At 32.0% G+C, this 15,167-nt stretch overlaps 3 protein-coding genes across 5 annotated transcripts in view; 2 read left to right on the top strand and 1 right to left on the bottom strand.

The window, feature by feature from the left end:
* LOC105160629 (hexose carrier protein HEX6) lies at nt 685–2,999 on the bottom strand. Of its 3 annotated transcripts, XM_011078098.2 has the most exons (4): nt 2,825–2,999; nt 2,470–2,752; nt 2,023–2,345; nt 685–1,864 (listed from the first exon to the last, which is right to left on the bottom strand). In XM_011078098.2, exons 2-4 carry the CDS (start codon nt 2,597–2,599, stop codon nt 803–805), a joined length of 1,515 nt encoding a protein of 504 aa, XP_011076400.1. In that variant the 5' UTR covers nt 2,600–2,752; nt 2,825–2,999; the 3' UTR covers nt 685–802. The 3 variants fall into 3 exon arrangements, with proteins under 3 accessions (XP_011076400.1, XP_011076399.1, XP_020549123.1); XM_011078097.2 differs by having other exon boundaries at nt 2,470–2,999; XM_020693464.1 differs by lacking the exon at nt 2,825–2,999 and having other exon boundaries at nt 2,459–2,598.
* On the top strand, nt 9,515–12,009 carry LOC105160737 (expansin-B15). The gene is made up of 4 exons (XM_011078217.2): nt 9,515–9,736; nt 9,821–9,933; nt 10,098–10,291; nt 11,657–12,009. The coding sequence occupies exons 1-4, from the start codon at nt 9,547–9,549 to the stop codon at nt 11,988–11,990; spliced, it is 831 nt and encodes a 276-aa protein (XP_011076519.1). The 5' UTR covers nt 9,515–9,546; the 3' UTR covers nt 11,991–12,009.
* LOC105160627 (quinone oxidoreductase) overlaps nt 13,384–15,167 on the top strand; it is a gene marked incomplete in the record, with an annotated part of 3,154 nt that continues 1,370 nt past the window's right edge. The window contains 3 exon segments of the mRNA XM_011078096.2: nt 13,384–13,632; nt 14,578–14,719; nt 15,066–15,167. Of these exon segments, the coding sequence (XP_011076398.2) occupies nt 13,402–13,632; nt 14,578–14,719; nt 15,066–15,167 (475 nt within the window).

Here is a 15,167-nt window from a genome sequence, read left to right as displayed (position 1 = left end):
ACATTATTGAATAATAAATGAAACGAAACATCGTTATCTTTCATTGTTTGTGTCCTTATGCAGACATTAGTACTGGTCGTAAATATTGCAGTAGAAAATAATATTATTGAGGATGCTCTTTCTTCTTCTTCTTCTTTTTTTCCACATTTGGATAGTTACTGATGATTTTGATTGATTTGACATTCTGATTAGAGTGATTTTTACTCAGCGAGAGCATATGATTGGTCCTTCCTGATTTAATAGATTAATTAAAATATTATTTTTTTCCTAAAAAGCGCGTCCAATTGGTAATATTACATACTTTTTAAATTTTTATGGTTATCAAAGTCGTATAAATTTTTTGTGATATTTTGATGTGTGAATCTAAAATTTTGGTAATTTGTGTTTATATTGAGTTATTGTTATTTTTTTTAATTTTTTATTGGTATAAATTTCCTCGTAAATTTTAGTTGATGACACTTTGATTTTGATACCGTCTCTAATTTCATCTTTTAACATTATTGAGTTACTCTTGATTCTGAACCCGTCTCTAATCTTGATATTTTGGTCAATTCGAATAATTTTCTGGTTTAAATCCGTCTCTAAATTTTAACTTGTGTTACGATTGAATTATTCTTGATCCCCATACCCATCTCTAAGAACCTCAGTTTCGGACAGAATTGGATGATGAGTTGGAGGATCATATAAACAGAAATCAACTCATTCCTCAATTAACAAATCTCAACAAGAACCTAATTTGGTTTATTTTGCCTATGTTGACATCAACATCAAAATGTGGAACTAAACAAAGAGAGTATCTTAATTATGCCTCATTTTCTTGCCTTCCTCCCACAATTTTCTTCCAGAACCAGTGTCCTCTCCACACCCTCTCCATCTGCTCAATCGGCACGTTTTTTGTCTCCGGCAATAACACGTACACAAATCCGGTCATCACCGCCACCCACCCCCCAAAGAAGAAGAAAATCCCAGACTTAAAATGGCACAACATTGACAAAAATGTCTGCCCAACTAAGAAAGTAAAGAGAAAATTCACTGCGACGGATATACTCTGTCCAGCTGACCGTATCTCCAACGGAAAAATCTCACTAGGAATTAACCATCCCAAGGGACCCCATGACACTCCAAAACCAGCAACATACACTCCAATCAAGACCAAAACGACATCGGCGTACCCTTTGCTTAGTCCGCCATGGTCCCCTAGTTTGGCTGCCATTATAGCCCCAACCAACATTTGCGAGACGAACATTATTATTCCACCAACTATTAACAGAAACCGTCTCCCGGCTCTATCCACTATCATCATCGACAAGAATGTGGTGACGATGCCCACGACTCCTGTCATGACCGAGGACATGAGAGACGCGCTCTCGCCAAAGCCAATTGTGCGGAAGACTATTGGAGAGTAGAACGCTATGACGTTGATTCCCGTCACTTGTTGGAAGAAGGGGATCGCTATCGACATGACAAGCTGAGGTCTGTAGCTTCTTTGCAGGATGTTTTTGTAGGGGCTTTTTATGGTTCTTGAATTCTCACTTGCTTTGATGAGATCGTTCAGTTCTGCTTCGACATCATTAGTCCCTCGGATTCTCTGCAGCATTGCTTTGGCTTTGTCGTACTTGTTGGTGCGTTGGATGACGCTATTAGGCGTCTCTTGGAGAAAGATTGCGCCTAGAGTTAGAGCTGAAGCTGGAACTGCAGCTAATGCTAATGAAATTCTCCAGCCCCAACCACCTTTGATCTTTTCAGTTCCATAGTTGATCAAGTTGGCAGATAAGGCTCCAATTCCTACACTAAATTGAAATCCATTGTTGAAGGCTCCTCTGTACTTAGCCGGCGCCATTTCTGAGAGATACAAGGGAACTGCCTGAAAACAAATGCATGATGGTGAGTGTGTGCTATCATCCTACATCAGACAGAGACAAATACATTGAGCAACATATAGGTTTCAAGCGTCCTTCTCCCCAGTGAGACGTCTTTTCAAAATTATATTATCAGGATGGACAAGTGCACGGTAGAGCTAACCTGGTTTGCGAAACCAACGCCAACTCCAAGCAGGACTCTACCGAAAATCAGCATGTATGTACTAATGGCTGCGCCATTAAGTGCTGCTCCTGCAAGAAACGCAGCACCCCCGAAGAGGATTGTCGGTTCGCGGCCATAAGCCCTTGTGACGGATGATGCGAAAAACGAAGCGATTAGGCCTGCTAAATACAGTGAGGATGTGAACAACGTCAACAATTGACTGTCAAATTTGCAGTAGTTGCTGATCTTAGTGTCCTCTTTCATCCTGGTGTACACTTCTGGGAAAAACTTCTTCAAGAATGGCTCCATAGATGTCACTCCACCTAAATGATTATCGAACATCGATTATCATTAATCATTGCAAACAAAATGCAAAACCAATGAGAAGTAGAGAATTCGGACTAGTGATCAGTCATTTCATCGTTTATTTATTTACCGTAAGATCACCTGAAATTCCAATATCGTAGCCGAAAATGACACCTCCCATGGCAGCCATCATGCACGATAGCACGACGAACCACGTAACTTTTCCATTGTATTGCCCTCCTTCACTTGAAATTACAAATCCACCAGCCATAGTTCCTTACAGTAGTGTTTGATCTTAGTTCAAAGGTTTTGTCAATGGAAGAATGAGAGTGAGGTGTTGGACTAGTCTAACACGACTGCAAGAAATCAACATCCTAAGGTCCACCTGATTGAAAAGTCTTTAATTGATGCTTGTCTTGTGTTTCTGCGGATCTCATCACAATTTTCACTATCAGACATCAACATTGTATGTGTACAGACAAGTAATAAAACTTACAATCATTGGTGTATGGGCCAAGTACTTAGCATGTGATCACCGGGACAAACGAAGAATATTTGAAAATCAGTTGGGAATAAACTGCAGATTCTTCTTGTTAAGTTGCAGAGTTGATCACAACTCGAAACCATGACCTCCAAGTTACATGGAACCTTAGCCTTAATCGCTAGCTAAGACATCATAGTATATAATGGTACCTGGAAATGATATAAATGCCCCCAACTTCTCAATAACATTAAAAGAGGTCAAGATTTGCGCCAATTTTAATCGGGTCGGACCTGACTTGATTCCAAATATATACGAACTCACGATGATCACTATCATTTTTGGATCAGTGGTTCATTTGTAATTATAGTGTTTAAGGTTTTGTTTACCCTTCATACCCCAAGTACAACTTTTGCTACTCTAGACATTCTTACGGCCTTGATATTGTTTTCTTTTACGGCCTTACTAATTTAGCATAAATACATTAGACCGTAAATACACTTTTCTAAATTCAAACACATGAAGTACATTTAAGTTTCTCAATATTTAACACTGTGCTGAGTGTTTAAATTTGATTTTAGTTCTAACTGAATTTTTTTTCTAGAAAAGGCAACTGATTTAGAACAAGAGGCAATGAGTTTTTGGAGCATTTGGATAGGCATAAGTTAAAGATTTAGCACTTTGATTGTGTGGTCTGAAACAATCGTAGCTTTTGATCCAATATTAGAATTAGGGGACGATCTACCTACCGATTCGATTGTCTTCGAGAGGATAATCCAATCTCTCACTATTATGTTGTAAGGTGCCGTTGTTCGTCCTAAAATTCCATCATTTAGATCATTGTCCGATGATTCTTTACATTTTTCTATTTTTCAATCAAATGTAACTATATTTTCTATTTTTTGTAGTTGTCTTTTGGGACTGATATTTTTATGTATTATTGCTAGCATAATAGGATGTTTTTGAACAGAAAATCATGAATTTTTAAGACAGTCCAAATTTTAGCCCATTTCAAATCTATTTTACGTAAATTAAAATTAGAATCCTTTCTTTTAAATAGCTCGTAACTCTGTTAAAATATTAATTCAACAATAAAATATTCTCATTTTCAATCTCAAATTTTCAAGGATATTGAAATCGCATTCTCATTATTCTTTACAGTCAAGTAGTCCCGCCCCATGAGCACTGTATTCGAATTATCTACTACACCTACCAAGGACATCATATTCCAATTGTCTTCAATCTCTTTTTCTCTTCTTATACTATCCTTATTTTAACATCATCAATGACGTCCTACCTATCAACATCCACACCAATTCGTTTGGTACAAGGACATCATAGCGTGCTGGTCTTACTCCCCAAATTAATTAGTACATTAATTTCATCTCAATTGACAACTAATTAAATTTTCAACTCTTTCTTAAAGGATTTAATGCATTTTAAATGAGCAAATTACGCCTCTATGAAAAATAACTAGCAACTTACCCCCTGTGTTATAAAAAAAATGAAGCAATTTACCTCCCTGTCTGAGGAGGTAAATTGCTTCAATTTTAAAAATATAAGGAGGTAAATTACTACATTCTGAAAAATATAGGGGGATAAATTGCTATTTTTGTTTTTATAAGAAAGCTATTTGCCTATTTTTCATAATATGGGTAGGTAGATTGCAATTTGTCAATTTCTTAAATGTCAAAAGCATCTTATAAAATATTTATATTGGTATTGCAGCCAAACACCCCCTTAAATCAAGATAGCAATGTTTGGCTGATAACTGTGTGCCTTAAAGGGTGTTTGGCTGCAAATTAGGCTACATTTGAATGGAAAAAATTAATTTGAAAGAAATATTTAACGAAAAGATTTTATATAATTTCAAACAAAAAAAATCTTTATCGATAGTTCACCAAATATGATTGAAAATGATATTTTTGAAGGTTCTGAAATCATTTTTTCCATATTAAATTATCCAAACAAATTTTGGATGATTTGAAGTTTGTACCTTATTATTCTTTCTTATAGAAATCGTAATTATATGATTATTTGTTAAAAAATTGAGTAATGGTGCAATATCTCAATTCAATTAATTAGACATTAATATAATAAAAAAACATTAAATAAATTACGTTAAACTTATATAAAGTGAGATAAATACTCATATATTCTATAAGACTCGAACCCCTATTTCAAATTTATTTATAAAACCTCACAAGTCAGCCTTAATCACTGAACACAATGTATCATAAGTTCAACAGATAACTACACGCTCCTCTCTTTAGGTTTGTTGTAATTATACACAAATCTCCTTGTAGTTTGAAAAATTATGTTTAGTACCTATAACATTTGCTTCCTTCTAATAAATAGGCTCATTCTTTAGTCAACATTTACTATATTTATTGATATTAATAAAAAAAAATTAAACAAAAATTGATATTTACTCTTGATTGACTTATAACAGACTTAGTGCAAGTCAATAAATTTTTTTTGACTAAAAAAATTCTTATAATAATGAAAATATGCCTCCTCGTATGCATTATACAAAACCGATAGTAAATATAGAATTTTTTTTGTTAATATCAACAAATTCGATGAATTTGACTGATTGAAAACTTATTTGTTAGATGAAAGCAGACCTTTGAGATATTAAATATAATTTTTTAATTCACAAAAGATGTACATATAATTATACAAAACCTCACGACATGGGATGTAATTGTCCCTAAATTGAAATCACTTAGGTTTTCTTTCGTTGCCGATCCAAAAGCATGAAATATAGGAAAAATGATAAAACAGCCCAAAGACCTAATTAAATTAAAGAATTCCAGTAAACCCAATAAGGCCCTTTGTAGGCCCAAGTCCGTATAACCCGCAATGGGCTTTTATACAATTTCAAAAACTAGAATTTATTGGTTTTGATCAATTTTCTTTTTCAATTTATCATACTCTATTTATTGAACTCCAAAATAATAGGAACATCGATAAAATGTGAAAAATCTGATATAAAGACAATGATTATAATTTATTAATATTCAAAAATAAATCATCATAATAAAAAATATAAAATCATGACAAATATCAATAAAGATGGTAACACGACAACTATTTGTTATTATTTTCGCAAGTGAGACAAAAATATTAGTAATAGTTAAAAATAACGATAAATATTTTTCCAGTGAAAACCAATGTTAAATGTTAATTAACGATCGTAAAAAACTAGGCCTATTTGTTTGTGTTTTTATTTTAAATTTTTAATTTTTGAAACAGTAATTAAAAATAAAAACATATTTTGTTTATACGTATTATAATTGAAAATACCAATTAAAAATGTATTTAATACACACTATTTGAGTAGCATCCCAAGAGCATTGATATTAGGAATAAAGAACAAAAAAATTCCAAGTATTATTAAATATTTCTTTATGTAATTGCATGAACAAAGCAAAGTCCAAAAACATGGACAACCACAAAATGTCAATGGAAGTTTGTGATATAATTATATCAAAAAATTGAGAATCACATCCAATTTGATGATGTCATCCTAAACTCATATTAGAATACATATTTATTTTTTTAACTTTTTTTTATGGCATAACTTGAATGTTTATTATACACTCAAATTGTATATAGTTACACTTTGAGTGTATATATATATATATATATGACATTCATATTACCTGTATATTAAAAAATCGTTATGGCTATAAGATATTTTTGCAAGTGATGCCACAGGTAACTGTGGTCCAAAACTTAAATTTTGAATCAATTTTATCTGACCGTAGTAAATATTATTGATTTACTATGATTTTTTTAAATGGTTGTGATTTATGGTGTAGGAAATAATTAATTTTTTTGTGGTGTCTCATGAGCAGACTTATGAGCTCTGTTAATCCAAGATACATTAGAAGAAATATGATTTCTTATTATAAAGCACAACGACTTTAACCCTTGTTTCAACAAGTGAGGCAAAAATCTTAGCCACAACTTATAAATAATAGTAAATATTTTGGTCATAATTAAAATTATGTATAACAAATATTAATTGAATATGATCAAATAATATTAATTTATTATGATTTTTAAACAGCAACAATCTATAATATAAGAAAATTAATTTCTTTTTTCTTTTTGGTAATGGTAGCTTTTTGTAATCTCATATATGGAAGGGCAAAACAAAGATGCATACATCCATGAAATATAAATAGTGGAAATATATTTTTCCCACCAAAAAAAATTTATTGGTCTATATTAAAAGTAAATTACAACGAGCTCCTTTGAATTTAGCATAAATACGAATATTATTATTTAAAAATCATAAATACCCCCCTCCCCCCGATATTTTATGAATTTATACAATACTTGGATGAGATATGAAATTATTAACTTTGTCTTTGCTATTTTTTTTAAACAAAAAATTATTAAATAAATTATCTACTTAGTCCATCAAAAAAATTTAAAAAATAAATAAATTTTGGTCAGTCCACCAAAAAATAAATGAAAACTTAATGGACTAGGTTAATTATTAATGGCCGGTAAAATAAAAGGAACACTGGTATTTTTTCAAACAACGATAGGATATCTATAGCTATATCAAATATTAGGAAAAAGCTCACTATAATTTACCCCATATTAAATTTCTTCAAAGAACTTTATTTAAAAAAAAAACAAAAAGGAAATCCCATAACTAATATAGTGGAAAGAAATAAAAAGGCAAGATCCGGTGGGTGTGATTTCCCTCTCATAAGATCTATTAATTGTATCCAAGAAGTGATTTTTTGTTGAGTAATGCCAAAATTCCCCCACATCAATATTATTAATTATATGCAAATAATCCAAATCAAGAATTGAAATATTAACACCATCCCCACATTATATTATTATTCTATGATCCAAGATTTAATTTTGGCCGTTGAATTACGTGACCAAATAATGGTCACTATGAATTTCAACGACCGATAACCACCATCAACGGCTCGTTTATTGGAAAATCTTGATTCTTGTTTCGGACATTAAAGCTTTCCGAGATCGTTGAGGGCCCCATTTTTGCCGACAAATTAAAGTATTTGCTAATTTAATTAAATGTTGATGTTAATTAATTAGCGTAATTAGGCTGCTAATTTCCTAGCCATGCAATTTTGGGGAAGAACAAAGATATTTAGCAGCTTGATTTTGGCTCTAGATCCCAATAATTGATTTAACTATATAAAGAAGGAGTTCGCAAGGACTGTCGTTCGTCTGAAAATTTTTTGTACATGATGAAGTTCGAACACGAGATTTTTTGTTAGATATATCTGTTGTTCATATGTAGTGATAAAAACATTTAAGAAAATTGGAGATTTGAGTTGCAGTAAAAATTGAACTTATCAAAAAAATATATAAAAAAGATAAATTCGAAAAAAATGCTACAACAGTCCCTTATGAAATTACTGATATACCCATGACATTGAAAGAGGAAAATGACATATTTGAAGTCGGGAGTTTTTGGGGTTGTAAAAAATTGGAGGGTAAAAATGTCTAGGACCAACTTCGGAATGAACATTTATATGTTGGAGAAGCAATTTTGAAGGAGCTTCTGGCTTATTTTTCTTTTAAATTTATAGACTTAAAAGTAGAAGAGGGGAAAGCGGAGTGAGGAGAAATTAAATGAAAATAACATATGCTTACTAATTAATATGCTCCAATATTGAATTTCTAACTATATAACGCTTTAAGATCGAAATTATATAAATAAGTTGGAGAATATGAGTTCGATTTCTGTAAGAATTTAAATTAAAATTTAAATTCACACTAATAAATTTATCAAATTAATTGCAAGAATTTACCAAATAATAATTTTTTTTTAAAAAAAGAAATGCAATATTGATCCTACAATGGTAGGAATTGCCACTTTTGTTCTTTCTTATTTTAAATTTGTAGTTGAGGGAAATAATTAAATAAAAAATAGTATATTTAGCTCAAATATAATTAGAAAATGCTAAATTTGAAAATCAGCAGATACCGGCACATAACTCCTTTAATTTTTAATTTTTGTTGATGTAGCATTTTTTTTTATACTTATGGGGCTAAAATTATATTTTTTTTATTAACTTTCTCATGCCACATTAGCAAAAGTGGTCGGAAAAAATTAAAAAGTCCCGAATTAATTAAGCCATGTGTAAGGTATGTGACAATTGCCGACCAATTTAACTTTTTCCGGCGAGGCTTGGACTATATTTGTATTTTTTTTTTTTCAAATAATAGTTTTCAATTGCAATTTTCAAATAGAGAATTGAAGTGCCACGAACCTATATATAGTTTTTTTTTTTTTTTATAGTACACAGTTGATTATATTATTCAATATAACTAAATTCAACGATTGTTTCAATGTTTCAGTAATTCAAATTAGCGAACGTATTCAAATGAGGTAAAAGAAACAACAAACTATTAGAAAAGTAGACATATTCATATAAATTAAACTCACAACCTTTCGATCGTGAGACCTTACCTTACCGATCAAGTAAGGCCTCGTTGATGTTGATATCATCCTACAGTAAGCGGACCGAAATTTCATTATATCCTAAAAAATTAATCACATTAGCTTATGTTTAATAATTTGAAATAGTGAATTTGAACTGCTGTTGAATTCAAATTAATTAGCTAACAAGCCTGCAAGAGTTGGATAGCAACAGCTCAAGAATTTCAGCTATAAATACTGGTGACTTATTAGTAGTTCCAAGAAGCAACTCAAGCTAGGTACCAAGTTTGAAATGGCAACAAATGCAGGTCATTTGCCCAAATCACAATGCCTATTGTTCACTTCTTCACTTGTTCTCTTCTGTTTGTTCAACTCATGTCTAGCCTTCAGACACAAACACCTGAACCTGTCCACCAGAGCTCTCCATTGGTCGTCGGCCGGTGCAACGTGGTACGGCAGCCCTGACGGCGCCGGGAGTGATGGTACGCGGTTTGCTTGAACTATGATGAAGAAATACTGTCCATTTTTACACTTGATAGATGAATTAACTGACACTAAGATTGCAGGAGGAGCATGCGGTTATGGAAACCTCGTGTCACAAGCTCCGTTCTCTTCGTTGGTGACCGGAATAGGCCCGTCTCTCTATAAATCAGGCAAGGAATGTGGTGCTTGCTATCAGGTACTGATTGACGTAAAACAACAGTCATCTTTCTTGAACTGTACATCAGTCTATCTGATAAGTGCGAGTTTGAAAACGCTAATTATGTTAGTGATTATATACTAATTAATTATTTCATGTTCACATAAATTTATTAATCTAATAAATACAAATATATATAACAGATAAAATGTACGAAACATCCGTCGTGTTCCCGAAGACCAGTACGGGTGGTGATAACGGACTTCTGCCCTGGAGGGATGTGCCTCTCAGATTCAGCACACTTCGACCTAAGTGGAACAGCGTTCGGCGCCATGGCCATTCCTGGCCAAGAGGATAGACTCCGTGATGCTGGAGTCTTACAAATTCGATTTGCACGGTCAGTTTATTATTAAGAAAGCGTCCATTTTTCGTGTCTCACATTTTTATTTAAATTTTTGTTTTTTATATTATTTCATTACTATTTTCTTTTTCTTTTTTTAATAATTTTCTCCCTTTTTCATAACCGTCAAATTGCACACTCTTCTCAACCTCCGCCGACTTTTTTTTACAACAATCTTAATTTTTTATTCTTAATTTTTTTAATTAAAATGAGAATAAAATTTTTTAAAAATAAAAATTAATTTTTAAAATTTTGATTTACTTATGCTGGCTGGATTAAGTGTGCCACAGACACTAGTTGTTATTATTGAAGATGGCGTTTATGGTGTCTCAAAATTATGGTCTGTATAATTTTCTCATTTTCTTAAACATAAAATTGTCCACTCTTCTCAACTTCTACTAACTTCAACTTCTTATAACTTTCTTATTTTTCTAATGTTCTTAATTTCTTCAACTATAATATATTTTTTAAAAAATAATTTTTAAATTTTTTATTTAATTGTACACATTCATTCGAGTAACCACACGCGTGTACTAGTAGATATAAGGGTTTAATAATTTACCTTCCTGTAATATTACAAATGAGCAAATTACCTCTTATGAAAAGATAATTGTATCCATGGCACACATACTCGACCACATAATTGTATAGCTTGTACATTTTTACACTTAATGCAATTTATTTTTATCGTAAAAGAAAAGATAATTGTAATTTAGCCCCTGTGTTTTTTAAAATGAAACAATTTACCTACCTGGACAACTAGATAAATTGCTTTATTTTGAAAAACACAGGAGGTAACTTGTTATATGTTTAAAAACACATGGAGGTAAAGTGTTGTCACTTCTTTTTTTTTTTTTATTTTCTTTTACAGAGGAGTAATTTGCTCACTATTAATATTACAATAGATTGCTTGCATTTTTTCCGTATATAATCCAACCCCCTAAATCCTTTTTATGCTAATTAACTAAAATCATTTGTTATGACTCATCCTAATCTTTGCGGTGGAAAGAAAAATTATATACATTGATAAATTTTGTTAAAAATTTTAAAATTTTAATTAAAATCATCTCTAACTGCAAATATTAGTTTAATTCGTAGGGCTTCACTTCTCTACATTTTGAGTCGTCGGTAATAAATTGGTGTTACATCTCATTTCTCACTTCATATATAAATCTTACATAAATAAAATATTTGTTAGCTACACATATGAGGTAGATTTATATATTTAACATATGTATGTGCTGAGTGTAATATGAAATACAATACCATTAATATAATAAAAACTCGAAGTGACTTATTCATTTATTGAATTTAGAACAATTATTAAATTTTGATCTCACATCATATATATTTTTGTGTTAGTGTTGCATGTGACTATTCAGGAAAAAATATCGCATTCCATGTCGATCTAGGGTCAAACCCTAACTATTTCGCAGCGGTGATCGAGTTTGAAGAAGGGGATGGGGACCTCAACCGGGTTGATCTACAACAAGCATCGGGTGAACCAGACGAGTGGTGGGAAATGAACCAGTCCTGGGGAGCGGTCTGGCAGCTGAACCCCGGTTCAGAGCTGCACCCTCCATTCTCGATCCGATTGACATCTCAGTATTCGGGCCAAACTCTAGTGGCCAAACATGTGATTCCAAAAGGTTGGCAGCCAGGTCGAACCTATAGATCCGTGGTTAATTACCTTTGAACCCGACCCAACTAGATAACTAGGGTCAAAAATCTTGGGATTTTGCTTGTGGTTAACTATTTTAGTTGTTGAAATATATTTATAGTGTGTAGCTTCCAATGCAATTTAATTTCAAGATTGCATGAGGGATGCCCTTTACTTGGGGGGGGGGGGTGTATGTGTGTTTTTGGAAAGGAAAATGTATGTGTAGCCTCAATATGTTTGGGCTCTTGGTGATCTCCAAAGATTTGTGATATGATAAATATTGATATCGAAGAAGCATTTGGATTGGTATTAATTAATTAAATGTTTCTTTCTTGTTATCTATGTAATTTTTGTAGAACCATATGTTTGAGTTCTCAAAAAATACACTTATGTGTGAGTTGAAGTGAAATGAGTCGCACATTCTTGTAATAAGGATATATCCAACTCAATCTAAATTGACGAACATTACTGTCAAAAAATTAAATAATTGTTACATGCAATATCTATATATATATATATATCGATCATTTCAAAGAAAATACTTAATATAATATGGATTCAACCTTGAATTGTTGGATTTTTATCTCATACTTTGCCTAACAAAGTTGAACTCCCAAAGGGTAAAATACACTTTGCCCTCCTAGATTATTTTTAATATAATATTTATTTACTTAAATTAATAAATATAATATTTACACTATATAATTAAATTTTTAGATAATATTGCCCTGTTGTTATATATATATATATAGTATATATAATGCAATGAATTTCTCTTTTTAATAATTTTTTATTTTAAGTTTAATTAAAAAAAATTAATTGAAATATCTTTTAATTATAATAAATAAATTATTGAATTAAATAGTTCGAGTATTATGATAACAAAATTATGTTATTAACTATTTATTCTTTTAGATATAAATTAGTAATTACATATCAATTTTTTTAATATATTTTTTTAGAAAAAATATGATATATATATTTATTTATTTGTTTATTTTCTAAAAATATTTAATTTTTGGCTAAGCATATATATTTGTTAATTTATTTTAAAATATATATATATGAGTTGTGGGTTATATTATATTTGGTATGTATCCACTATATATATTATCTTTATACTCTATTTTTAATTAATTTTATTTATTTGTTTAAAAAAATAATTTAATGTACGAATATTAAATATATTAAAATAATATAATTGTTCAGTATATGAGAAATATTTTGGTTCAATTACAAAGATAAACATTATATTTATTAATTTAAAAAATAAATATTACATCAAAATAATTTAGATGTGAAAGTGTATACATAGGCCAAATAATCTAAAAAATATTTGGCGTTTGCAAAATCCAGAAGGCGAAACGCGAAAGACGTAATCAATTGCATCATCAATTTTCTCCTCATTTGATTGACCATATTAATGATTGTGATTCATTGCGCACCAATGCTTATACCCAAGTTCAAGAAATTCCACCATCATCACCACCGCTTCCCACAAAACTCCTTTGGCTGGGGTTCTTCTTCACTCAATCAACTGCAACGGGCGCTTGCCAAAACCATCCCTTCTGCGGTTAAATTTCAAAATAGAGCAGCAGTTCGGCCTGTCTCTTCGTCTGCAGTAGTACCATCGAAGATGGTTAAAGCTATAAGGGTCTATGAATTCGGCGGCCCTGAGGTATCACTCTCTTTTTCTCTCTATCTTTGTACACAATTTTAAGTATTTGTGAGTGTTGTTCAATCCAGTGTGTCATAATAGCAAATGGGTTGTTGTCATTTGTGGTTCTAGTTGGAGGAAATTTGTCGGAATGGATGTTGCTGAGGATTGTTTTTAGCCTAAATTTGTATTTAAGGCTTGTTGGATTCTACTTGGGTTCAGCATACTTACTGAGATCATTGTTAAAGGAAAGGTTTTAACCAATTGCACTTTTTGTATTAGGGCCTGGGCGTTGAATGGAGCTTCGTAACTGTGGTTTGTGCATAAATTCTTTGTTGAAATTTCCATGGATTTTTGCTGCATAGTGCTCTCTGGAGTCTCTAATCAGTATTAGTTTTGTATTGAGTTGAGTGATTGTATGTTTGTAGGATCACACGGTTGTGCTTTGGTGCCTTTGTTATTTTTCGGGTTCAGTTTTCAGTAAACTTCCCCTGTCTTCATATGTTGAATTGATGCGGACAAAGTATCCCTAATTTGATCATTGACTTATATCCCTCTTGATAATCTAAAACATTAGAGAACTTTACTTGTGGATCGACAGAAGATGGATGCGACTTTGTTTGCTGTGCTGAATATCTGAGAAACCAGTCTTGCAAGCTTTCTTTTAGCATTGATGATAGTCTACCACTTTACTTCTTGGTCTGTTAGACACCTGAAACCTCTTGCTTTCACTATATTCAATGTGGTTAATTAAATAGTCTTGATGTCTCTGTCTGTTAGGGCAATGTTGTATGGAATGGATGTTTTTTGTTGAACTTAAACTGTGAAGATATAAATTCTGACTGAGTAGTTTCCTTTTCGCGAATCCACCCGAAGGCTCCCACTTGATCCTGTTTTTGCGGAGTTAGTTATGCATTGTATTGCATTCTTAGTGTATTACTTACTATGCAATGCATTTCGTTATAGGTCCTGAAATGGGAGGATGTGGAAATAGGGGAGCCAAAGGATGGTGAGATCAAAGTGAAAAATAAGGCTATTGGATTGAATTTCATTGATATTTATTTCCGGAAAGGGGTTTACAAGGCGTCTACATTCCCCTTCACACCAGGTCCAATTCCTTCTCTATTTCTTATACTGTCACCTCCACCTATATTGTATGAATCATGTATTTAACACCATGTGTTCAGATAACTACTTTTCCTGTTCGATATGACTATAGCTTCAGCAAATTTGTTGGCATAGAAGACCTTGCATTATCCCAAGAAAACATCGATGATTGAGAACTACTTTTTTTTATGAAGAATGTCTTTATCTTAATATCAGTTTTTGGTCGACACATTTGACACTGCCTCTATCAAATACTCATTGTCAACTGTTACCGCAGTTTCCTGTTGGCTGTTGGTACATAATAAATACCTCTTTCACAATCTTACTTTTAACTGTCCTGATAACAGGTATGGAGGCTGTTGGCGTGGTAACTGCAGTAGGTCCTGGACTTACTGGGAGAAAGGTTGGAGATCTTGTTGGTTATGCTGGTAATCCAATGGGTGCATATG

This window comes from Sesamum indicum, linkage group LG4, assembly GCF_000512975.1.
Source record: "Sesamum indicum cultivar Zhongzhi No. 13 linkage group LG4, S_indicum_v1.0, whole genome shotgun sequence".
Taxonomy (NCBI): domain Eukaryota; kingdom Viridiplantae; phylum Streptophyta; class Magnoliopsida; order Lamiales; family Pedaliaceae; genus Sesamum; species Sesamum indicum.
The sequence above is the reverse complement of the archived record's forward strand: the minus strand, read 5'-3'. Positions and strand labels throughout refer to the sequence as shown.